This window comes from Antedon mediterranea, chromosome 6 (assembly GCF_964355755.1).
Source record: "Antedon mediterranea chromosome 6, ecAntMedi1.1, whole genome shotgun sequence".
Lineage (NCBI taxonomy): Eukaryota > Metazoa > Echinodermata > Crinoidea > Comatulida > Antedonidae > Antedon > Antedon mediterranea.
In genome coordinates, this window is record NC_092675.1 from 23770090 (window position 1) to 23797061 (window position 26972).

Sequence of the window (26972 nt, forward strand, 5' to 3'; positions counted from 1 at the left end):
AAGTATTAGTTGTTTGCACCAGGACACAATAACTCCTCACACTGAAATAAAACGAATGAATGCATGAATGCGTTGAACCAAGCCTTGATTATCTGTATAAAATTACTTTCTAAAGTCTAAGTTGACAATGTGTATAGTTATATGTTGCTTGCCGATGGTCGATGCTAGCCAAAATATGTCATTTTGTGTACACAATTATAAACATAAAATGCTTTAATTAATATCTAGGCTACGCATTGCCTTAGGCTAGTGGCTAATTGATAGCCGGTAATTTTGTCGCCAAGCAGAGTTGCCGGTGAAACGTGTAGGCCTATGTGATGCTAGTAGGCCAGACAGGGCTAGGCCGATTACCAGTAGCCGCCGGTGAATGTTTTCCCCGTTTTTGTGATAGTTATGACAATGAAAAGTTCCCTTCAAGCGGAGAATCAACATCTTTGTATTAACGAGGGCATCCATAATTAAGATTTCCGGAAAATAGCTTTGCCTATATAAACCAGCCATACGCAGTTGATAAAGCCATGATAAATTAAAGATATTATAGAGGGCACTAGATTTCGTCACAAACCAACCAAACTGTAATTATAATACCCTATACGCATGTGCAGTTTGAGTGTTTAATGGAATGCGTAACAAAACTTCTCGCATGTTCTTTTTACAGAAAATATGTTAATAAAGGTTGACATAGAAAAATAGAATACGCTTCATGTTCACTCTTTTACCACATATTTGTTTTTCGAGAGAATAATAACATGTATGAATTACATATTTGGTGGAACGCTGGTGGCGCGTATGGTGATCAGATTGACAACACACAAAATAAGGTAATACTACACATTTATAGTTTTGTTATCTAAAGTTCATATCATTAGTATTTATTCATGAAGACTGATTTATTAAACGTAACTCATAACATCTTCATATTATATATATATAGATTATTATATTTATTTATTTATTATTTTATTTATTTGATTATTATAAAATAGGCCAACGATGAACCTGTTGTTCGTTTTCTTTATACAGTATTGAAATACTAAAGGTACAAAATAAATGAATTGTATCATAGCTTTCTTTACAATTTGCCTCGATCGATATACTACCTGTATCGTTTATTTTATTTCAGCATATTTTCAAAGAATAATTATAGTAACAACATTATTTATGTTTACTAGGCCTAGTATTGTTTTTATTTCCCTGCATACCTAAAATATAATAGTACCATGTTACATGACACGACATACACAATTTGGTTTATTCTCTAAGCCCTACTTATGTTTCAGATAAGATAATAGTTGCAGCTTTTTGACCAATCATAATGCTTGGTGCGTTTGTATTTCCCGACGTCACTTCCGGCATAATTGACGCATCAGCAACTCGTAGTCCAACTACACCTTTAACTCTGAAATAATTAAATGGCATAACATAAAACGCATATTAATGTTGATATACTTTCAAGCAAAGCAGACTGTTCTTCGTGGAGGAACCCCCATTAATATTTAAATAACTATATTCATCATCGGCGGCGGTACCAATAAAGTGTAAACGTATTTAGGTAAGAGGTTAGGTAAGTAAATCATTATACACTAAGTTTACTACTAAGCATACATGTCACTCTATCCTCCTTTTATGTTACGATTGTTGTCATTAGATAATCAAGGTTTTATTATGTGTAATAATGAATTAAGTTTAAAACCTGAGTTTAGGATCAACAACCGTAGATGGATCGTCTGCCGCCCCCATACGACAAGTACCAGTAGGATGGTAAATAGTTGCTGCAATGTGACGTACAAACTGTTCCCGGTATTCGTCAGTATATTTATTAATTTGAGTATCAGTAACGTCAGGAAGATCTAGTTTAAGTCTAAAAAGAAAAGAAACTTCAGTGCTGACAATATCTTTGATACAGACAGTTATTTATTTTGATGAAAATCCTTAAGAGCATTGTACTCTTACCCAAATGGCTTCATTGCCTCTGTTGCAGCGATCTTCTGGCAAATCTCTAGCCCCTATGGTGATAAGAACAGATAATAAAATACTATACTGGGATTATTGGGTGTGTATGGGCCTTACGTGTTACTGTCAAAATGTGTAAAAACGTAAATACATATTTAAATGCGAACTAAAGAAAACAAAGGTTCAATAAAACTGGTCATGATTTAAAGGAAGGCCTACTGGATGCAATTAGGCCAAATTGGTTGATGAGCTAAGCTTGATGATTATTAAACATTACAAGGAAATGCTTTGACTACCTTTGCCAATATATTTACATCTCGTTGATCTGAAAGATAGTTTGGCTGTATAATAGGTGGCACTGTTGGGTCAGCACTGGATAATTTGATGAAACCATTACTCTTCGGATGAAGCAACACCGGTGCTAGTGTGATTCCTTCAAATGACTTGCGTTCATCTTCTGGGATGTCATAGCCCAGGTCAGTTTTGTATCTGTAAAAATGTTAAATATTTATATAGCAAAGACTAAAGACATAATTGAAGCCAAATAGAGATTCATTAAAAACACATCAATTCAGCGAAAGAAAACACAAACGTGTTTTTAAAGAGTGTCCGAGTTTAACACTATTTTGAAAAGTCATTTTCCAGCTGCATATGACTACAGAGAGTTTGGTTTGTATGGCTGAGTTCATTGTCCACCTGCAAAATAGCTCTATTGTTAAAGTTTGTCAACTTGTCTACGTACTAGCCAACTTTGAAAACTTTTCTCGGAGTTTGCAAACTTCAATTATCTAGTGTAGACTGGGGTTGTAATGAGGTGTTCCACTGGTAAGTTCAACTGTATGAGTTTTGTCTGTAAAGGGTTTGGCCGAAATTTTTTTATTTCGGTGATTTAACAATTTGCCATGTAGGGGTAAAAGGTGCTGTTTTATAGCGTATTATGATTATTCAGAGGCACCATACCTTTCTTCATAATTCAATACACTAAACTGATGTATGCCAAGTGCAAAGTAACTTGGAACTAAGATAATCTGTATGTCTGGCCATTCGTATTTTTTCTGTGAAAAAAGATGAAAACATTTTATGAGGAAATTATTTATTTTAAATCAACAATTAATCCGTTCGTCCACTCCAAACAGTTTTTTTTAAATAGAATTATAATGCCTGATACAACAATTGAATTGAACACATAACGTGTTTTTATTGTTAAAAAATAACAAGCTAAAAGATCTTGAGATTTAGAAAAGGAAAATCACGTGGACGATGGCACTTGTAATGATGAAGACAAGTATTAATGAATAATTCAAATCAGAAAAGTACAATACAATATTTGAATTTGCCTTCACGATACTAATAAACAGATTATTTTATCTGTTTTTTAATGTTTATTATTCTGCGCATATAAATTGAATGGGTTTTCTATAGCAACGCGACTCTACAGCTCACTATTAGTAGAGTCATTTTCATGAGATTCCTGACTAATTTTAGGATACCTTTTTTTGGCTATGGATTTAGTGAGATGAACCAATTTAGAAAAAATATAGCTCCTATACACCTCCCCAAAATCGCGGCAAAGTGTATCTTAGAGGGCGTTTTTAAAATGGCCGCCTATAAGATATATTTCTCTAGGTGTTAGTTACGGATCTCATGAAAATGACTCTACTATATGTCGGTTTGTTGGTTGGTGGGTAAACACTAACTTGAGAATGCGACTGCAGCCATGTATATGGCCTTGTTTTGGCCACGTAGTAGTACTGTAGTTTTATAACAAGAGTATATTTTTATTTAAACACAATCAGGTTTTTACAAAAAAAAGGAAGGAATAATCCCACCGACAAACCATGTTTTTGTATAAGTTATGCTGTCCTTATTTGGGCAAACTGGTAATGTTAGGCCATATTATGAACTCTTAAATGTACAATAATAAGAACTAACCTCCATCCCACTGTTTAAGAACGCAACAGCTTCAAGACCATTCGTTGATAGCATTCCCTGAATAAAGAAATAGTAAAAAAGGAATGGGGTGTCACGAAACCTAAGACCACGAAAGCTAAGACCCCCTAAGACCTAAGATCACGAAAGCTAAGACCCAAGGCCTAAGATTACAAATTCTAAGATATACTACAGCTTAAAAACAATACTTGTTTATCCATACATAATTTTAAACATAGTAGGTTTCATTTATTACCATAAATATAATTAAATACTACCGCAAAACATAGATAAACTCACGTTATTTTCGCCCGTTGAGTAAATGTATATTTTTCTTTACAACAAACAAACTTGACGGATTATTTGTTGGTATATATTTACTCCAATTGTGTTGGTTCAGAGGATGTTTTTCTTTCGCACCTGCCTTTCTTGTATTTTGACTCCAAATTTGTTAACTGACTTTATCCGGAATAGGCCTACCACACTTTAAAATTAGGACTTATAAACTTTCAGAAGGAGAAACACATAAAAACAAATAAATAAATCCTTTAAATTGATGATTTTACAGACGTGTTTCTTTGTATACTGTAACTCCTCCCATGCTCAATGTTTTTGTTTCTATGGAGCGCCAAAAGAGCAACAATAATAGAACAAGTATAAAAACAGAAAGAAAACGAAAAAAAAAAATTTATTTGCGAGTATTTATTTCTTCGTACTAGCATGATTATACTATTATCATTACAATTTTAATTTTACATTGTTCCATCTACACTGTAGATGGACTCCACAGAGTTTTCAGCCCTCAATATAATTTTTGCTCTTTTGACGTTCCATAGAAACAAAAACATTGAACATTGGGTAGGCCTACAGTCTGTACTCTGTAGGCTAGTCATGCAAAATTTGCAAACAGTATGTGTGCGAGAAAAACGTCTGTAAAATCATCAATTTAAATATGTATTTGTTACTTTTTATGTGATTCTTTTTCATAAAAGTGCTAATTCTAAGGTGTGGTATTCAGAATAAATGTTGGAGGTTAAAATACAAGGCAGGTGCAAAAGATAAATATTGTAATCTTAGGCCTTGGGTCTTAGCTTTCGTGATCTTAGGTCTTAGAGGATCTTAGCTTTCGTGGTCTTAGGTTTCGTGACACCCAAAAGGAATGTGTATTATGCTTTACTGTCTCAAACAATAAAACGTGACCATGCTCGACTCACTTTTGTTTAAACAAAATTCTGACGGCTGTCGAGGTAAAAGTAATTAAGGATATTTCAATTTAATTACGTCTTTAATTCATTTGAGAAGAAAAATGCATCAATTATGCAGAATATTCATGCATTATCACTATTTTCTACAACCAACTCTAACTAAACTAGGCCTAGTCTCGTGGTTTTAGCATCGGCATGAACGAAGTGTTTGTGCAGGCAATTGCGATTGATAGTGATTCAATTTATGTTTAGTCTTTTGAAATGGTTTCGTAGGCGTAGGCCTACGTAAAACGAGCGATCTTCTATTCTAAGATAATGTCACTGCTAATTATTATTTCGTTATGAACTTTTCAACGTTAACAGCATCAATTAACGTCCACGGTGAAATTTTAGTTTAGTAGTTTCATTTACTTTATACTTTTGGTCACAACCAATAAACTATTTGCATAATATTTGCTTCTACTCCAGGTGTTTTGGAAGAAGATTTATCATCAGAAATCACATTCTATCTGTGAACCTCTGCATAGGTAGACCTAATTACCAGGGGAATACAGTACTGCACCTGCAATAAATATTTCAGACATCAGTTACATACCCCCTTGGGATAACATATAAATATTGGTTCCTTTACAAAAGGAAACATTCGAATGTAATCAAATGTGAATTATAATTTCTATAGACTAGCAGACTTCTCATTATGATTCGCAACATTACAAAACTAAAATTATTGAATTACAATAGCAACTAAAAATGTATAGTTTTTTACTTGAAATTACTACTTTTACTGAACAGGAAAATAAAAAGAACTCAGAAAAAGTTTAAAAACCTGAATAGCAGAGAAATAGTTTATACTGTACTATAGGTCTATTGGTTATTATTCCAACACGCTGTGGCAACCGTACTGTTTAGTTATTGATTTGAGTTAGTGACGTCTATTGTTAAAGATGTATTGTCCCTCTGAAAAAAATATTTTTTTAAATGTTGTTGTTGAATATGCCATTTTAATGTCACATAATAGTTATCCTCTTTAACCAAACATTGTACCAAAAAAATGTATTTACCTAAAAATTTGTAATTTAAAGCAAAAAATAGTCAAATGGTTTTTAGTTTAACAAATTATTTTTGTCATTTTGTAGGTAAAACGATTTGTTTATTTTTCGTTTTTTCGACTCTATAGTTCACTATGTCGGTCTGTCGATCCGGTATCACTATGCGTTTTATCGCTTTTCTGTACTTTTTGAACTGTTTTGATGTACAGACAAGTTTTAACTATGTCGGTCGGTCGGTCGGTCGGTCTGTCGGGTATCACTTTGCGTTTTTCTGTACTTTTTGAACTGTTTTGAGGTACAGAAAAGTTTTAAAGTACATTACTTTTTGAAAGTTCATTTTTTTCTGAGAGCACGCGACTTATGGCTGTTGGCCTTATTCCTATTGAAGTGATTAACTTTATTAAAACTACAACATAACCCAAGTCTGATTTAATTCATCTTTATATTTTGGGGGACAATACATCTTTAAAAGTAAAATTGTGTAATTCACTGACGATTTTATGTTACAATATTATATTATACTATTAATTATATCTAAATTACATTACCTTCTTCTGAAATAAATATTTCATTTTTGATGAGAATGTTGCAGCATATTTGTCTGTGAGCATTATCCGTGCACCTTGAGTACTGGTAGCTATTACTGGAAGCGCCAAATGATCCTGTGAAGCAATACATTTTTATCAGCTTTGCACGAGAAGCTATTTTTAATATTTACATCAAGTTATTATCAGCGGGCTCGGATATGATTAATTAAGTAATGATAGACATGTATAGCCTACTAATTAATTGTAATGATCACACAAGTATGTTGTACAAAGACGTTAGTTAATGTGGTAAATTAAAATCAGGCCCACAGTGCATTAGACTCAAATTATGGTTATGCAAGCAATATTTATCAATTTTAAAATGTTTTGTTAATACTAAGGAGAGAACCTTGTCTAATAAATGAGGAACAACATGAACTGTGCTTACCACATTTCTTTATTTCAGAGGCTATAGTAGTTAATTGAATCAGATACCGTAAGCCAGGCCAAATTACCAAGGAACTGAAGTAGGCAATAACAATGTGTGCCATAAAAATAGGCTTGCTTTAATTCTAGTTCATAATATATCATATCATAGTATATACATCGTGATGATCTATATTGATATACTGGAATAGACAGACCAGTGGAAAATCGTAACCTAATAATCTATTTTTACCTGCAAATTCCTACCGACGGCAGGTAAATTCACTTTACAGTCAATACCGACTTCTTTTAAATCTTCCTCAGGTCCTATACCTGACAACAGCAAGATCTGAAATAGAAATGTGTTAAGATAAAATAAACATTAAAAAAGCAATACCACAAATTTAATGATTTAGTTTATTCAGTAAAGCTATATGTGGCCTATACAATTAGTTTGAATTCAAACATGTTTTTTTTTGTCTTTTATGGGCTCGTCTCACTTTTATTTCAGTTTGCAGTAAAAATTAAAAACAAAGGTCATGTTCTCCATTTTTCTTGTCACAATTCAAACATATGTTTACGTACTTTCAATGCAATGGAGAACCTGTTTTACGGACATGGGTTTGTATAATACCAATAATAGTTGGTATCCAATCTGATAGAATTAACTCATTAATTTTAAATAATCTTCAATAATTAGGCATACAATAATCAACAATAATTGTGCCTACTTGTGGTGATCCAATAGTTCCTGCAGATAGAATAATTTCTTTTCCTACTGGAATAAACTCCTCTTTACCATCTGCAATTACATGCACACCTGTTGCTCTTCCATCTACAACTTCTATCTATGAAAAAGAAACGTACAAGACAGGATGTAAATTGAAAAAAAGCAATCACAACTCGAACCGACCATCGTACTCGCCAACCTCATGTGAATTGCTGTATGGATATGAATATACAAGATCAATTCTATTTCAATCTTCAACGGAAGATAAAACATCTTCTTGCTTGAGACCCTTATTATATCCATAGTATTCACACAGTGTCGTACTCGCCATTTGTAAGTCATTCTCTAAACAAATGGCAACGACAAAGATCATTTCAGAATTGTTTACATTTTCTCGTTTACAAATTTAATTAATTTTTCAATTTATCATTCACCATTTTGACTTTATGTGTAACAAACCCAATGTGTGGATATGCTAACCTTGGTCACCAAAGTGTTGACTGATATTGTGAGATTGTTTCTTCTCTTAATTGGTTCCAAGAACGCTTTAGCTGAGCTGCATCGTTCTCCATTTCTAATCGTTGCTGGAAAATCACCAAATCCAAACTACGTGAAATACATAGAAAGAATAGTAGTTTCACTGGTCTATGTTGTGTAATAAAACAATATTTAAGTTGCATTCCCGCACCATATATTGAAACAAAATCAAATGGAAATAATACAATTTTAACAACGTCAGTGGGGAACGAAATAGTATTAAATGTTCACGATATTGTTACAAACAATGTATCGCAAATGATTAGGATTATGTTTAAAATTTGTGTTAACATGTGCACTGTATAGACTGAACTGATACTTACAATGGACTTTCCATTAATATCAGGTGTCTTCGGATAACCAAGTTCAATACCTAACAATAAACATAACGAAATGTTTAATTTATTGTTATAAATAAATATTTTAAACAGTTTTAGTACCGTTGGGTATTTTTGTTTTCCAAAAAATTGAAGTAAACTTCTTTTACCTGATTGTTTAATCCTGTATAATGATGTTGTTAAATAAATAAATTAAATACATAAATAATATCAATACATAAAAAATAGTGTTTATTTTTGTATTATTTTCTTATAAATGTATACCACTGGGTTAATCTTTAGGAAAACATACCGTATAAATTGAGAGATTTGATATGCGCTATTTGACTCGTGTTTGTTCAATTTTGAACGGAAATTAGTTCCATATGCTGGTTTCAGCAATGTTCCTAATATAACATTTATTTACGTGTGAATATGGGAAAACCAAAAAAAAAAAGCTTACCAGCTTCAATGAACGCTTTGGCCATCGGTGTTTTATAACTTTGCTCAGTAACAGATAATCCAGGTTCACTGAAAAAAGAGAAGAAAAAGTTTTTAATAAATAAATTTGGACCCTGGAACAACTTACAAAAATGGGACGTAAAGCCGTTGGTCCCGTGTACATATTACAGTGTACGTTGAAGAACAAAAAGTGTAAGGGGATCGTTGGTTTGATGATCTGGTAGGCGCTGCACTGGTGGCTGCAGTTAATTATACACTTTCATATCATACATAATTATCATTTATAAAACACAATTAACGCGTTTAAAATAGACCCAACAATATTTTTATTTTACTAGTACTGTTTTAGTTTATTGCTAGATTTAATACCTTTGATTGTTCTCCAATATTTCAAAACAAGGCAATATGTCTTCCCAAGCCCAGTTCTCGGCTCCCATTTCAGCCCATCTGTTAAAATCTGCAGGGCATCCTCTGATGTAAGCCATGTTGTTGATGCTACTCGATCCTCCTACCACCTAATGTTAAGAATGTATTAATTTTATATAAACATAATATTATATCATTTTTTAGTATTTTTCATAAAACCTTTACGTCGTATATCATATTTTGGAATAACATCCAAAGAGATAAAGCTAAAGATGGCAAATCAAAAACATTATTACAAAATACCACTGACTTATGCAATTCGACTTATGACACCTCAATTTATCACAAAGTATACGACACCTCAGTATTATAAACTAAAACGTAAAAACAGTAATCTGGGTTACGTTACAGGCGTAGAACCTAAGTGAATACACAAAATACCGTCGTCACAAAAAGTATCGCAACTGATTTGGGATGTCAAGAATATACCATTACTATATGATTACTACATGCTTGTTACTTACCTTGATGATATATCGACGATTTATCGAACATTATGTATAGAAGGATTGAAAACAATGTTATCTTTAAAGAAGACAAGCTTACGATAACTTAATTCCTGTAGTGAAATAAAAATTTCCTGAATCTCTGTTTTTACGATTTTCTTGAAAACATGTACGGTAATCAGTGGTTTTCTTTTGGATGAAAAGCAAGATGTAAACGATCGTACATGAGCATTTAAGCCTGTTTTCCTGTCGACGTTATTCGACGCTATCGTTAACAAAAATCGGCGTTCTTCTACGTAAACATTAACATTTTAACGATTTATAGGAAAAGGTACTTTTTTAACTAACGACGACGATACAAAATGTCGGCGATTTACAGGAAAAGGTGTAATAATCGACGGTAATCGACGCTACAAGTCGCGATCGTTGACAATCGCAAGAGTTGAATCCAGTTCAACTCTAGCGATATCGCAACGCTGAAACGTAAGAACTGACCAATCATCATGGCGATACAGCACATGACGTCACATAATTGATGGCAAATTCTGCTGACTGCATTTATTTTTGTTGCATCGCGGAGCGGTCAAAGCTAGGCCTAGCCTTACCAAAGTTACCATAAAATGATGTTCCGGAAAGTAGGCGCGGGGATATTAGGTAGGTCAAAGTCTTCAGCCTAGTCCAAAATACTATATGGACTAGGAATAGGCCTACTGAGAACGAAGAACCATCAGTATAGAGATATTAGTATGCCTAGGCCCACGTCCTACACTGTGAGCCTACTGCTAGAGGCAGGGGAGTTTGCGCGTAAAGCCTGTTTTCCTGTCGACGTTATTCGACGCTATCGTTAACAAAAATCGGCGATCTTCAACGTAAACATAGAAATGTTAACGATTTACAGGAAAAGGGACTTTTTTAACTAACGATGACGATACAAAATGTCGGCGATTTACAGGAAAATGTGTAATAATCGACGGTAATCGACGCTACAAGTCGCGATCGTTGACAATCGCAAGAGTTGAATCCAGTTCAACTCTAGCGATATCGCAACGCTAAAACGTAAGAACTGACCAATCATCATGGCGATACAGCATATGACGTCACATAATTAATGGCAAATTCTGCTGACTACATTTATTTTTGTTGCATCGCGGCGCGGTCAAAGCTAGGCCTAGCATTCCCAAAGTTACTATAAAATGATGTTCCGGAAAGTAGGCGCCGGGATATTAGGTAGGTCAAAGTCTTTAGCCTAGTCCAAAATGCTATTTGGACTAGGATAGGCCTACTGAAAACGAAAAACCATCAGTATAGAGATATTAGTATGCCTAGGCCCACGTGTCCTACATTGTGAGCCTACTGCTAGAGGCAGGGGAGTCCTCTATTCATTTTTGCGCGTTACGACGACGTCGAGAAAGAAGACCGGAATTTCAAATCTAACGTTCAACGCTAGAAATCAAATGTTCGCGCTATCGTTAACATTTCAACTTGAACGTTTTCAAACGATCGTCGTTGAACTTTTAACGATTAACGATGATAGCGTCGACTTACGTCAACAGGAAAACAGGCTTTACGACGACGTCGAGAAAGAAGACAGGAGTTTCAACTCTAACGTTCAACGCTAGAAATCAAATGTTCGCGCTATCGTTAACATTTCAACTTGATCGTTTTTAAACGATCGTCGTTGAACTTTTAACGATTAACGATGATAACGTCGACTAAAAATTAATTAATTAAATAATTTTCAGTGTATCACCGGGCGGTTTGGAATTTATTTCTATGCCTGTTGTGTTTATTATTTTTGAAACGATAAAGATGAGGAAATCTGGGAGAATGAGAAAAAGTCGCCCCAACCGAGACTCGAACTCGGACCGTCTGCTTGATATGCAGTTGCCCTAACCATTAGACCACTGGGGCTTTCATGGTATTGTTCTTTAACTTGATGGTACGGTTGGAACACAAATAGTCCTCAGTTGTACGCACGCGCACCAGAGATCAAATTGATACGCCCTCATCTATAATTCAGTATATTTATTCACTAAGCGGGATCTCGATATATATATATATATATATATATATATATATATATATATATATATATATATATATATATATATATATCAGTGGCTCAATAGAGATACAAAAAAAGTTAAAATCTAAATCAAAACGATAAAGTAAAACAGCCAGAAAAATTAGCAGAGCTTTCGGGCAATATTTACGATTTGGAGTTGGACTTCTAATAATACAGATTTAAGAAACGGTTTTTTTCTTTTCTAATCAAGTTAAGGAAGAAAGAATAATCAAATTACCTTCCCCCGCGGCCAGTTGCATTTTTGGCCTTTCATCGCCTTGCAAGCGTGCCTTTGCGATTCAATCTGCGAACAAAATAATACAGATAATAGGTTGAGATTATTATGCTGAAATCAGCAGGATAAAAAATGTTGCTTGATAGTGAGCTATTTTTTAAAAAGTTATATATTGAAAATGTTTCTGGTATATTGTAAAAAATATTGTAATAGGCCTACTACATTAAATCGATAGTTTGTTACTCTTTTTAAAGCAAATTACAAGCATAAAATATAGTTCGAAGACAATGTACATTCGTTATGATGATAAAAAATCATCCTAATAAAACATTAGCATATAAAATAATGTCATTGACCGTACAACCAACATGAAAATAACAATCCATGTCACTTAATTATTATACAGGCCTACCAGTAACGTTTTGCCTTGTGGAGAAGAGAAAATGATAAACTTATAGTATTGCTTATTAAATGTTATGAGAGACTTATTTGTGGTTCCCCCTGTTTTTCCATGGGATTCATAATAAAGTTTATATACACCAATCTAAATCCACATAAATATATTTGTTCTCACCTCAAATTTCCAGTCTACATCCGACCGTTGTAAAGCGGCTACTGCCAGTGGTACGTGTATTTCGGGTTTAGTGTCTTCTCCTCCAGCTTCTATCAGAAGAACATTGGTTTCTGGATCAGCACTTAATCTGTTGGCTACAACGCAACCAGCACTGCCTGATCCTACCACTATATAGTCGTATTTATCTTCAAGATTGTACTTGTTGATCTTCTGTTTAGTTCGTAACCAATCCATCAAGAACGCCAAAGATGTTACAGCCATAATTATTTATCTATAAAGTAAAATGAAAACTATACGTTGGTAATCATCTGAAAAACCGTTTGTTGAGTTGGAATACAAAAACATTTGACTAACCTTCAAAAGAACAATAAATATATGAAATGCTTCTTGTTAAAACGATAGGCCTTACCCGTATGTTGGCCAAAGAATTTTTTATAGTGTACAATGGATATCAAGAGACAATTAAAACACAACAATCGAATAAAATATGCCATTCCCAGGGTAATTTTAATACTTTTTATAAACTTTTCCATATCTTTTTGTAAAATATGAACCCGAATCGAGGTCATTAAACGATCATAGTTTTTACTGCTGCAATAACTGTTTTTTGTGTCATTGAACTAGTTGTTCTGCTTGAGTTGTTTAAAAAGTGAGTTACTATAAATAATACAAGTGTATATTCTTATCTATTAGACACATTATATTCAAATAAGTTTTATAAATTAGTATTATCAATTATTTATAAATAGACGAATATATTTATCTTGTCATTGGTTGAAATATCTCACTTTAATTGAATTATCAATTAAGTGTGCCAATTCTTAATTATTCGTAAATGGAATAACAAATATTGCAGATTCATTCTACTGACATTTGTTGTCCAGTACATTCAATATAATGGACATAACAATGTCGTTTAACTCGACCCTGTCGCATTTCTACAAGGAGCTTAAATTTTTTTATCCTCCTATAACTATAATATCACGTATGTAAATCTCGTTGCTAATAGATATTGTTTTTCTTCGAAGCATGCATTTAAATGAATATGTGGTGGAAAAGTGTATGATAATAACATGACCGTACTGACGTTTCATGAAGAATACTACTTCCGCAATGCTTTGTCTGGCTACACATATTACTCCTTCCTCTTTAAATGTCATTTGCAATTAGCCTATTACATGGTATTGAGTGGTACTAACATGTCAGAGACCGTCGGATTCCTGTATGGTTATGGGCCGTTGATATGGTTAAATAGGCCTACATTGAGACATGCTTGGCTTGTTTGGAGGACCATATTTCCAGAGACGAGTAGTCCTTACTGTAGTAGGCTACACACTCCAATATAATTGAGGTTTGAACTTTCAACATTTCCTACTGCTTTCCTACAAGCGATTAAACCCGCAGGGACAAATACTGTATCATATTCGATGCAATACTCAGTGCGTGATTGTTTTTCCAATCCAAATTTTGAACAATTTGGAATAAATTTGTTCTAGAATTTCCTAAATGCTCTATTTTTTAAACTGAAATATCAAATAGGGACATATTTATGGAGACGCAAGATGTAATAAAAAGCTGTATTCATAAAGTGCATGTTCTTTTATTGAAATATTCAGGTCAATATCAACTCCGTAACAACCATTTAAAAAATATTATACCAAAATACTATTATTTTCATAGCTGTTAACGCAACGCGCTTATATCCATCATCTATGTGTTATGTAGTTGACCTAAACCAATGAAGGAAACTTTAAGGTAAACGCTCGTTAATTTAATAATAAAAGTCCCGGTAGGAGGGTGGTGGAAATTATGGTAGAGAACTTTATTTAGGCCGATATTGATAATTTCTTGAAATAATAAGCCAACGTATCCAACAAAAAAATATCATAATTAAACAAGATTATAACATTGAATTTAAAATATAACAAGATGGTAAATAAACAAACAATATAATGTTTGGTAATAAGTAATATAACTATTCATTTTAATATACTATCAAAAGCAAAGCATTAAGTGTAACTAGCATGGGGGGGGGGGGAGGGTAAGGTTGGGTCAAATGGCAGAATTGAAATGTTAACTTAATGAAACATTAAACCTAATTTGTAACTATATTTCCAGGCAACTAATATACATATACCACTGATGTACCACCAAACATAGAATTAAGTATAGTTCACAGTAACACATTCATTCGACTAAATTATATTTTGTTTACATTATTTTTAAGAATTTATGGAATACTGAAGAATTAGCATTTGAAAGTGTTGGAACTATGGATCAGCAAAACAACAATCTGGCATTTAGATACAATAATGAACACATCAGAATATCTCTAAAATAGTTATTGAAATGTTAAGTTATAAGATTATCATTTTGGCCTCTATAATGTAGTCTTTCAAAATGTATTATGTGTTTTTCTTGCACCATTATAGACAATAATAATAGACAATATTTTTGTATAAAAAGTTATAGGTGATGATTTCAAACATTTAATTCATGTTTTTTTCAAACATTTAATTCATGTAATTCAGGCCTACTTCTGTTTCTAAAAAGTCTTTTCATCCCGTAGAGACATAACCCGTATTTCTGTAAACCTACCCCGGAATTCAACATTATAAAACATACTGACTTTACTACTAAAATATGTGATGGTAGGCTTTCTAAACAAAAACAGAAAAATTAAGTACAAAATTTAAAGTCCAAGTGTCACAAGACAAGACTATCAATAAATTAATAAAGAAATCTTCAAGGGAATTGATGTTTGTTCGATCGTTCGAGGGGGGTCATCGAGTGCCGCACGAATATTTTACTTCTGTCACACCAATCACGTACTGATATTTCTGTCAGATGTGTTATCGTCATCAACAATATATAAATATTATATATATTCACGTATACACGTATACATTCTTTTCGTCTTAAAACAATAGGTAAAATAATGACAGTGAGGCGCATTGTTATATACTAAATTGTTAGATCAATTCATTTTTTGATGATCTGAAAATACCACAGAGCGGCTGAAAAAATATTATTCATAATTTTTCCAAGACTGAGCTCAGTGACCTGTCAGAAAGTCACTCCTTATCATCGGTATATAGATAGTGTGCGTAAATATAAGACAAAAAAATGGGGAAGTTGCATTTCATTTGTCACATGTAACCTACAATCTAAAATATAATAACAATTTTATGTTTTTCAATACAATAATATTGTAGTACGCCTTATAATGATGTGCAGTGATGTTATATTAAAGAAGACAATATGCAAACATTCAAACAAAGACCAACGCACGGTGTTCTTTTTTTTTTGTCTTTTATGGGCTCGTCCCACTTTTGTTTCAGTTTGCAGTACAAATTATTTCAATATATACAAGTTCACTATAATAAGGCATATAGTATGTATAATCTCTTGTATTATTAAAATTAAAAACAAAGGTCATGTTCTCATTTTTTTTTGTCACATGCAAGTGACGCGTACATATTTATGATTGTTGTTAAAACGTGTTAAAAACGCACGGTGTTCTTGATGTAAAATGGAGAACAAAATAATATAAATAAACATAAAGTGAACATGGAAACACCCCAACTTCTACGATAAAACCGTATATATAAGCACGCCTAAACTAAGTTTCGTAATGTGATAGCATGTTCTCAAGTACATTCTGACGTTTGCCATTCTGAAAAACTGTGGATAGGCCTACTACGTATGTGCAATAATAATACGTCATACACTATTGAACGTACAGGTCCAAGTAGTCCTCATCAGTTTCGCTTGACAGATTATTTTTGAAAACGCAGATAATAATAAAAACTACAAAATCAACTTTATTTAGATTAATAGGACATATACGTATACCTAATTTTCATACATTTACTTAAAATGATGTATGACGTATTCTATAGGTCTACGAATGCATTGGAGTATCCAAAATACGTATCAGAACGCATATAATAATTAAAATGTTGATAGTTTACTTACTGTGTCTTCTGTCTTGCTAATACAGTGAAATAAACAACTTAAAACTCTTCACTGGACAGTAGGTCACTGGATATAAACGTAGGCGCGGCAGTTTAATTTAAAACGATGATATAGAGGTCGCTGTTTACAATCAATACAAAAAGATAAGACATTATGTTTAGGATACCATATTTAAGACGGTGTAGAAGGCAGTATAATATATAGCCTATATAATACAATTATACCATGCTGAGAAGTGACAGAAACAAAATAGTGATAATATTTTGTGCAAGCTCATATATGTTTTTGTGAGAAGCATGACACTGTGATTTCCATGATCCTGAGATGGTCCAACAAAACATCGGTTGCATTGCATTAGACGGTATAAAAGTGGACATAACATGGTGCAGTACTCGTATTGCAATCTCTATTATATCTGGAAAAGTGTAAAGATCTTGGAATTGAACGTAAGTAGGCCTACCATAAGGAGGATGTAGAGTAGTTAACGAGAAATCCTATCAATTACACCCAGAATCACCATTCTAAAACATGAATCATTGACAAGAAGAAATGTTGCTCTAATTAGCACAACGGCTCAAAGGAATCACATATAACCAACAACCGTGGACAGGCAGGTGTGCGGTCCCCGGTGCGGTCAAAACAATGGACCGCCGCACACCTGTTTTGTAACTTAAAGCGTAACATTCCTTTTTCTAAAGTCTACAAATGCACTCTCGTTTACAAGTACACACCATATGGTGGATTTTAATTTACAGAGAACCGTCCTCTTCGATACTTTATTAAAATGAATTACCAAATTCATATTTTAGCAATATGTTTTAAACTGCCGACCCATTGACAGTAGTCCAACATTCATATATTCCTCTCATCTACTTGACATTCTATATATTCAACATGTATTTACCCTCGACATGTATTTACCCGTGATTATTCCTTTTCGCAATTAAGGTCACATGAATATTACAGAGAGTTTAGAAATACTAGGTCTATACAACTTAAATGGTCATAAATAATTCATAATTTTATTCTTGATACAATTACAATTTGTTTGTAGGCCTATATACACCTGAACAGTACCTATATCAGGAAAAATGAGCTCTTAGTATATACTACGTATTGTTTATATTATGAAAAATACAACATGAATATACAAACAATATGAATATGGTAATTATGTATACTAGAGGGTGAGCTCGCTTCGCTCGCTCCCCCTCTAGGAAGTGTAGACGATGGTTTTCGGAATGATAATGTTCTCCTTATACGTTTTCTGTCGGTTACCATTATTGAAAATGCTTGACATTCATAAAACTAAACTACTTTGTTTCACATTGTTTTAGATGATTAATAACATTTTAAAGTACAGTTTTTATTGTTTGGTAGGGCCCTTTGGGGAGGCGGAGGTCATTTAAGGGAGGTGCTTATTCGAGGGATATATGTTAAATTTTGTAGTTTTAATAATATGGAGCTACACTCAGACTTTCTCAGCTTATATTATGTTTAAGTATGTTTAATTGAAAGTGATTACATAAAAAAAACAGAGAAAACACGGAAATATTTTTCAAAAACCCATTTCTAAAAAATCGGTTAGAAAATAGTGTTTTTTAATACATTACACTTTTTCAGTAACTTAGGGGTTATTAGTTTACAATACGTCGCGAAACGCGTTACACTTAGCGACTGACGCGTTTTAGTCGCCGGTGAACTGTCTCCCCTTTGGTAAATTATGTGTCGAAAAATGGGGAATACATTTTATACACACAATTAATACGATTTGTTTAGGCCTAAGTAATATTTCCGATAAAAATGTCAGTATAATTTACATGTATAACCTCATGATTTGCAATGTACAACAACAGCATAATTAATCTTATCAGATTGCTTATTAACTTTAAGCTAGGCCTAGGCCTAGCTAAGCCGTCTCTGCTCAGCCTAGCTAGCCTTGAATTTTTGTCTAAGCCTATGGCATTCATGGGTTTGAAAATGCTTGGTCGTTTCGCCCCATTTATCGTTCCTGGGTTTTCTCGCACATTCACAAGAATTGTGAAACACAAAATCCTATACAGAACAAGAGTAGTAAAGCGATGACCGATGTGGAAGCTTAGGCCTGACTGAAAAGCAACTTTTCAGGCACCCTATCATGGCCCAATGGGTAGGCCGAAGTTGGGTGTCAACAGAACAAACTTCACTGCTGTCAGCCTAGCTAGAGGCCAAGCAGCATCGGTACATACCTACACTCTAGTAGGCCTAGCTTTATTGAATATATAGCCACGTCTTTCTCAAATCTCGTTAAATTTGACATTTTAGTAATAGTCTCATAATCACATTATTACACTGTGAAACATGATAGGGTCACATTCAGAATGTTTCAATATACTTTTCGCCCGTCAAAAATAACATCGCGACAAAATAACAGATCGCCAGCTGCAGTAGTGTGATTGTGAAAATTGTCACGTGATCAGACTCCCTAGCAAAATAAAAAAAACAATTGGACCCGAACGGGGGAAAGTGTCTATTTACGCAAAATTGCGCAATGTATACGCGATAAAAATACCAGAAATAGAAAGATCTGGAAAAATTACATAAAAAAACTTTTTAAATTTTTTTTTAGTGAAGAAATTCATTTTTTAGGATTATTCAAATATACCCCCCTTTTGCATGTAACAGAATAGGAAATTACAAGGTATCCCCCCAAAACTCAAAAAGGCGTGATTTTCAAGAAAATCGTACTCATTGAAAACAATTTCAAAAAAATATGAAGTATGAGGGATGATATTTTTAAATAATAGTTGAAATGTATGAAAAATAGTAATTTTCTGGGTGGAGCTCCACTTTAATAATATGGTAACATTTATAATCAAATGAAATCCTCTAATAGATATGAAAAGTGCTAAAAAAGAATAACAAATGCTTGATAAATTGTAGATAACAGTGCGGTGAATTCTACTACAAATAGTACCGTATAATTGTGTTGTTATAAATATGTGGATGGACGTTTATTAGATAGTTGGGTTGGGGGGGGGGGGGGTATTATTCAAAGTGATGTTTTATTGGAGAGGCGTTTATTCAAATGAATACCATCCTAATAATTATTAATACATTATTTAATTTAATCATCTTTTGAAAATAACTGCCGTGACACAGTGGGCCCAAGAAAGAAGACATTACGGTTTGCAACATGGGCAGACATCTCGGTCCTAACGGGACACAAGAAGATAGCCTACAGTTATTCCTGCAAGCTTACTCAATAAAACTCAGCTATCGGGATTTCACTCGAAAAATGTCTTATCATCAAATCTCCCTATGTAATTTTATAATACTATTCCCCACAATATATTCTGATTCTTTATGGCGTATATTTAATTTGATCTTTATTAATTTTCAGTATAATTCCTATTATTTAATTACTGTACCTTCACACACGCGCGGTATTTAAAATAAACAAAAAACTGAAATGGCTATGATTAATGGCCAACTTAAGCGCCTACTATATCTGATTTTTTTTTTCGTCTTCCAAAGGGACACTGTATTGATTGATGGAAAGTGCCTGTTTCCAGACACCTTTAGGGTCAAATCTATTATTTTAACTGCTCCCTTGTGTATAAAAGAGAGAAAATATTTGAAACCAGGTTGTTGCAAGGTGAACTTATCTTAAACCCGGAAATTACTTTGACCGGGAAGAATTGAAATTGAGATGAAAATCTAATGTTGAAATCATAAATTGTTTAAAAAACTCTTTATAACATCTTCCTAAGATAGAAATATGGAACAATAGCGTCGCCGTGAACACTAATGTTATCAAATCTACGTTTCGCGGTACATCTCAGATAGATAAGGTAGGTATCCAAGGCGGAGATTTGTACCGAAGTTTTTGCATTGTGCTCGCCTATGTCAGAATTAACCATAATTTATATATAGATTATATTAGTTTTATTGTTGATCAGACGTACATAACGAATTTGACATACTAAACTTTTTTGTCTAAACTTAAGTTTCTGATAAAATAATAGTTGCAGCTTTTTGACCAATCATAATGCTTGGTGAGTTTGTATTTCCCGACGTCACTTCCGGCATAATTGACGCATCAGCAACTCTTAGTCCTTCTACGCCTTTAACTCTGAAATGTAATGCATATCACAATGTTTAGTTTTTTTTAACGAAGCACGTTGTTCTCATCTCCAAACTAATCATCTGTAGTGCCATTGAAAGGTAGTTAAAACTCTAAAATGATGTATTACTACTATTACCATATGCGACTCTTTCATACTATTAAAACTACGTGTAATAATAAATGAGATTTAAAACCTGAGTTTAGGATCAACCACAATAGAAGGGTCATCTGCTGCCCCCATACGACAAGTGCCAGTAGGATGGTAAATAGTTGTTGCAATGTAGCGTACAAACTGGTTCCGATATTCGTCAGTACATTTGTTTACATGAGTGTCAGTCAAATCAGGAAGATTAAGTTCAAGTCTAAGATAGCAAAATGATTAGTGAGAATATCTTTGATACATACACATTTCTTGCTGAAATAGTATATACAATAACATCAACAAGAAGTAGTAGGCCTACTTACTCAAATGGCTTCATTACCTCTGTTGCAACAATATCCTGGCAAATCTTTAGGCCCTATTATTATAAACGGAAAAAATTGTCAAAAATGTATTTGGTCAACAAGCCTAACTGATGACCTTAATAGATTATCAAACGTTAAAGTAAGTTCTTGGTTCTGATGATCTTAATAGATTATCAAACGTTACAAGTAAGTTCTTGGTTTAACTTACCTTGGCCAATACATCTACATCTCTTTGATCTTCGAGATAGTTTGGCTGTATAAATGGTGGCGCCGTGGGGTCAGCACTGGATAGTTTGATGAAACCACTACTGTACGGATGAAGCAACACCGGTACTAACATAACTCCTTCAAATGAATTGCGTTCATCTTCTGGAATATCATAGCCCAGGGAAGATTTGTATCTATAAAAAGTTTAAACCTTTTAAGCATAGCAAACTAAGTTAAAGAAGCTCAGTTGTTATAGAAGCTTTTTGCATTGTGCTTAAAGATGGGGATGGTGCCATATCTTTCTTCATAACTGAAAAGATTAAACTGGCCTGTGCCAAGTGCGAAGTAACTTGGACTTAAGATAATCTGCATGTCTGGCCTTTTAAACATAGCAAATTAAGTTAAAGAAGCTCAGTTGTTAAAGAAGCGTTCTGTATTGTGCTTTAAGATGGGGGTGATGCCATACCTTTCTTCATAATTCAACAGATTAAATTGGCCTTTGCCAAGTGCGAAGTAACTTGGAATTAAGATAATCTGCATGTCTGGCCATTCGTATTTTTTCTATGAAACAAACGAAAACACCTGACATAACAATTAACTTGAAAAAATAACGTGTTTTTATATATAGTATATGGCCCCAGTAATACTTTATAACAAGTGTACATATCATTTATATGTCATTTACAAAAAACATCTTTAAAAAGGGAAGGTTTTTAAATATGCATTTTATACCTTCGACCTACATTATAAAAAAGTTACACAAACTTACCTCCAGCCCACTATTTAAGAACGCAACAGCTTCAAGACCATTCGTTGATAGCATTCCCTGAATAAAGTAATTAGAATTATTTTTCATAGATATGTTTGTAATTTAATTTATTTGATTTTATAATAATTAGTCTGAATGGTGTTTACTAACTTTAACCAGAAAATGGAATGACAAATCCATTTAACAATCGGATGAAGAAGAGTTTCAATAAGTTTAATTTACAATTTGATGATAACGGAAAACCAGGTGTTCTTAAAAAAAAACCAAATTCGTTGCCTGAGTTTATTTTATTCTTTTGTGGGCACGTCCCACTTTCATGACAATTCTTTTGGAGTTACCATAAGTTTACTTTATCTAATAGGCAAGGTCCATGTGATTCTTTGGATGATCTCAGAATTGACGATTTCACCTGGCAAACGTTTCCAATACGTAATCACTCAAGTTTATCTCATACAGCTCAGTCTTTGTGGAAAGTTGGTTTGAATTATTATTCTTATGTTTGTCAACTGTCAACTTTAGATGTTTTATTTTCAAAGAGGATTTAAATATATTAATACTTATCTATATCTAACTACTTTTATATTGTTTTTACAATGCTACATATATCTGAATAAATTTAACAATACCTTCCTTTGAAATAAATATTTCATTTTTGATGAGAATGTTGTGGCATACGCTTCTGTGAGCATTGTCTGTGTTCCTTGAGTACTGGTAGCCATTAATGGAAGCATCATATGATCCTATAAATTAATAACAATATTTTCACTTTTTCCCGTGAAACGACTTGTCATAAAAAGCTCGAGTAGTAAAATCAATATGATCGTAAGACTGAGAAGCAAACCGTGATTTTACTTTGGAAAATTGCATTTTTGCTCATGACTAAAGTATATTACCTCGAGAATATAATATATAATTTTCTTGGGGAGAAATGCCTTAGCGAGTGTACTAATATCTGTTTAAATAATAACGTAATAATGTTTATATTATTATTATTTGTACCTGCAAATTCCTACCGACGGCAGGTAAATTAACTTTACATTCGATGCCGACCTCTTTTAAATCTTCTTCAGGTCCTATTCCCGACAACAGCAAGATCTGCAAAAAAGATTAAAATAAACACGTAAAACTGATTTTACATACAGATTGAATGATTAAGTTTATTCATTAAAGTTTGTGAATTATATGTAAAATACAAAAATTAATTTAATTGATATTGATTGATTACTTAATCAATACAGATTAAATTCCACACAATTACATCAAACATAGACGCAAAGACGCAACATTTAAAGATTGGTTCTTACTAGGACACAACGTAAGGACCTGACATTCGTCGACGCAAAGCCCAGTGATGTAGACGCCTTGTAAGATGTCGTTCCACTTTTTGCGAGTGTTGCGTTGGTTGCAAGAAGCTGACTTGATTCAACTTTCGCAATGCAGGGAATGTCTAAGTTGGACATCTGGTGATGTCCAACTTACGACAGTACAGCATAAATGTGGAAACCAAGCATTGAGATTAGGCTTGAATATGATTACATTTGAAATAATATTATAATAATATTACATGTGGTGATCCAACAGCTCCTGCAGATAGAATAATTTCTTTTCCTACTGGAATAAACTCTTCTTTACCATCTGCAATTACGTGCACACCTGTTGCCTTTCCATCTACAACTTCAATCTAAAAAAAAGCAAGGCAGCATCCGTAATAATAAACAGATATTCAACAGCAAAGTGATTCGATTGTTATCAATACCATTTTGACAAATAACAATGTGCAAGAGCTATAAACCTTGGTCACCAAAGTGTTGACCGATATCGTGAGATTTTTCCTTTTCTTGATGGGATCCAAGAACGCTTTAGCTGAGCTGCATCTTTCTCCATTTCTAATCGTTGCTGGGAATTCACCAAATCCAAACTATGTAAGAAAAAGTTAGACGCTCGAATGATTGAATCTAACAATTATGTGGGGTTTTATGTATGTTCAAACACGTTTTTTATTCCAATTTAATTTAATTTATAGTACTAAGCTGGGCCTCTTTTAGACTATTTTGTATACATCATTTTTAAAATGATGACATTGCCTACATTACATTACCATTACCTATTATAATGAAACTCAATTATTCTGCAGCTGTCACTAGGTAGATCTTAACTGACTATTGACATTCATCTAGAGTTGAGTCGTATTGTTATAATTATTGGTATTATGAACTACTTACAATAGACTTTCTATTTATATCGGGTGTCGTCGGATAACCAAGTTCAATACCTGTCAATGAAGATAATGAGATCTCATATTTATTTTAAAACACAAATAGTACCACTGCGTAGTATGTTCGCTGATAATGTGTTGGTAAATAAATTAACAAACGATTTAAATTATAAATGAACATATCGGTAATACAATGGAAATAAAATATCATGATTTAATTCTGATGATCTATCATCGTGACAAGTTTACATGATAAAGAGAAACCGTGCAATAAAGTGTCTTTTTTTCATTATAAATCTCGGACAAATAAGCTAGTGACATGTGCCCTGACCAAATCTAATTGTGATTGGTTAATAATTTTTCTTCAACGTGATGCATTAGATCACATTTCGTGATTAAGGTAATCACGTTATTTGATTTTAATTAATGACTTGATCATGATGAGTGGAAGCATGGTCAACCTAGGTAACATTCACTGTTGGCTTAATATATAATATAATCATTAACAAAGAAAAATGATTTATGCGCAATTAATTCTCTCATTTAATGAACTAGGCTATACTTCACTGTTCCATATGCTGGCATCATATGAAAATGTTTCACCAAAAAAACAACTCACCAGCTTCAATGAACGCTTTGGCCATCGGTGTCTTATAACTCTGTTCAGTAACAGATAAGCCAGGTTCTCTGGAAAAGAGAAAATGCAGGTAGTCAGTTTGTTGAACTGTTGAACATTACCAAGTTAAATTCGAAGCAGGTGAGTGAATAAGTACCAGTTATTCAACATTCGGGCCCATGTTTTCACCTAAATTGTCAATTTTCAACGATAACATTTTTGTTTTTAATCTGTATAATTGTTTTATGTATTTGCTTAATGTTAGGTGACTGTAAATACCTTTGATTGTTCTCCAATATTTCAAAACAGGGTAATATGTCTTCCCAAGCCCAGTTATCAGCTCCCATTTCAGCCCATCTATTAAAATCCGCTGGGCATCCCCGGATGTAACACATGTTATTGATGCTACTCGATCCTCCTAACACCTGATATAAAAGAAATGATCTAAATTGTGTTATAATTATGGAGGAAGTAAAAAGAATGGAGAAGCAATGAATGCAGATCAAAAGGACCATACACACAACACGACGGTCACCAGGTTGCCTTATGCTAAAATAGAAATGCAAAACATAATTAAGATAAGTGATCTTGGGCAGTGCCCATGACATTTTTACACTATAAGGATTTTTCTTCTTTCAAATCAAATCAAATCAAATCAATTTTATTTCCACAATATTTTAACATACATACAGTATAATAAATGCAATGAAGTATTCATGTGGGTGGAGGTGGGGAGTCATATAAGTCAGAAAGACTTATATGAAATATATATATATACATAAACTAATAATAAATAATAAAAAACAAAGCTACAATTTCTATTTAAATCATATTATCCGATCTTTAGTTTATTTCTTATAACAATAAGCTCACAATAACATAATAGCATATATTATTCTGTACTAATTCCAGTATTCTGTACTGATTACACAAAATTGCTGACTTGGTTTATGTTCTATTGAACATACTATCTCTATTATTATGTGGTTCAGAAGAGGTCACAATAAGATTATTATCATGTAAAATATACTTTATGTGACTATAATGTTAGATCAATAATGTTTGCTTTTCTAGTAAAGTTAACTTAAAATTACCTTCCCACGAGGCCAGTCACACTTTTGGCCTTTCTTTCCCTTGCAAGCATACTTTTGTGATTCGATCTACCAACAAATAAAATAGATAACAATGTAAAGAGCATAGTATGATTAATCCATTGGTACTTTTATATCAAAATGGCGTTGTGAGTCTACGGCACAATGGTTAAACAGTTGTAAATAATGTGTATATAACAATATGAATATTCAAATTGCAATATACTAATAGTATACTGTAAATGGACAGTTTATTTACTCAAGAAAAGAACAAATATACATAAATATTCTTCCAAGAAAATGAACTTTTATTAGAAAGAAATGCCAATCATCAACTGAATTTGTGTAGAGAGCAGCCTACTAGTAACGTTTGACTTTACGGAGACTGAACCGAAAATGATCATCTTGATTTTGTCTAACTATTTGCTAACTTACGTACTTGTGAGATAGTAGGCATGTGGCTACTGCTTTGCCATGAGAATCATGGTACTGTAACTGAGCTTTTATTTTAAACTAACCAAACGTGGGATTCAAAAGAATATATATGCCTATATTCACAATCGAAATATCCCAAAATGAGTTTTCGTCTTTTGGAAACGACATTAATATGTTCTGTTCTCACCTTAAATTTCCAGTCCACAT

The 26972-nt window shown here is 33.2% G+C and overlaps 2 protein-coding genes and 1 long non-coding RNA gene across 3 annotated transcripts; 1 reads left to right on the forward strand and 2 right to left on the reverse strand.

The window, feature by feature from the left end:
* Positions 1-891: 891 nt before the first annotated feature.
* On the reverse strand, positions 892-16940 carry LOC140051187 (alcohol dehydrogenase [acceptor]-like). Its single transcript, XM_072096321.1, has 16 exons — positions 16860-16940; positions 12882-13152; positions 12311-12376; positions 9505-9650; positions 9137-9204; positions 8680-8729; positions 8300-8425; positions 7821-7937; positions 7343-7438; positions 6685-6798; positions 3886-3942; positions 2914-3008; positions 2250-2442; positions 1954-2006; positions 1694-1861; positions 892-1399 (listed from the first exon to the last, which is right to left on the reverse strand). The coding sequence occupies exons 2-16, from the start codon at positions 13140-13142 to the stop codon at positions 1270-1272; spliced, it is 1740 nt and encodes a 579-aa protein (XP_071952422.1). The 5' UTR covers positions 13143-13152; positions 16860-16940; the 3' UTR covers positions 892-1269.
* Positions 14050-16205, forward strand: LOC140052237 (uncharacterized). Its single transcript, XR_011845602.1, has 3 exons — positions 14050-14232; positions 14562-14636; positions 15109-16205. It is a non-coding gene; the product is annotated as an uncharacterized lncRNA (long non-coding RNA).
* Positions 16941-20843: 3903 nt separating the features above from the next.
* Positions 20844-26787, reverse strand: LOC140052509 (oxygen-dependent choline dehydrogenase-like). Its single transcript, XM_072098116.1, has 14 exons — positions 26770-26787; positions 26334-26399; positions 25519-25664; positions 25243-25310; positions 24631-24680; positions 24201-24326; positions 23973-24089; positions 23408-23503; positions 22409-22465; positions 22106-22200; positions 21641-21833; positions 21433-21485; positions 21162-21329; positions 20844-20973 (listed from the first exon to the last, which is right to left on the reverse strand). The coding sequence occupies exons 1-14, from the start codon at positions 26785-26787 to the stop codon at positions 20844-20846; spliced, it is 1383 nt and encodes a 460-aa protein (XP_071954217.1).
* Between the last annotated feature and the right edge of the window lie 185 nt (positions 26788-26972).

What these genes read in the sequence shown, in the direction of transcription:
- LOC140051187 (XM_072096321.1), bottom strand. Translation starts at nt 13,142, where the DNA reads ATGGCTGTAACATCTTTGGCGTTCTTGATGGATTGGTTACGAACTAAA. An exon ending in ATATTGGAGAACAATCAAAG is followed by an intron (nt 9,205 to 9,504) that starts GTATTAAATCTA and finishes CTCTTTTTTCAG; the next exon opens with TGAACCTGGATTATCTGTTA. An exon ending in CAAAGCGTTCATTGAAGCTG is followed by an intron (nt 8,730 to 9,136) that starts GTAAGCTTTTTT and finishes GTTTATTGTTAG; the next exon opens with GTATTGAACTTGGTTATCCG.
- LOC140052509 (XM_072098116.1), bottom strand. An exon ending in CAAAGCGTTCATTGAAGCTG is followed by an intron (nt 24,681 to 25,242) that starts GTGAGTTGTTTT and finishes CTTCATTGACAG; the next exon opens with GTATTGAACTTGGTTATCCG. An exon ending in GAGCTGTTGGATCACCACAT is followed by an intron (nt 23,504 to 23,972) that starts GTAATATTATTA and finishes TCTTTTTTGCAG; the next exon opens with ATCTTGCTGTTGTCGGGAAT.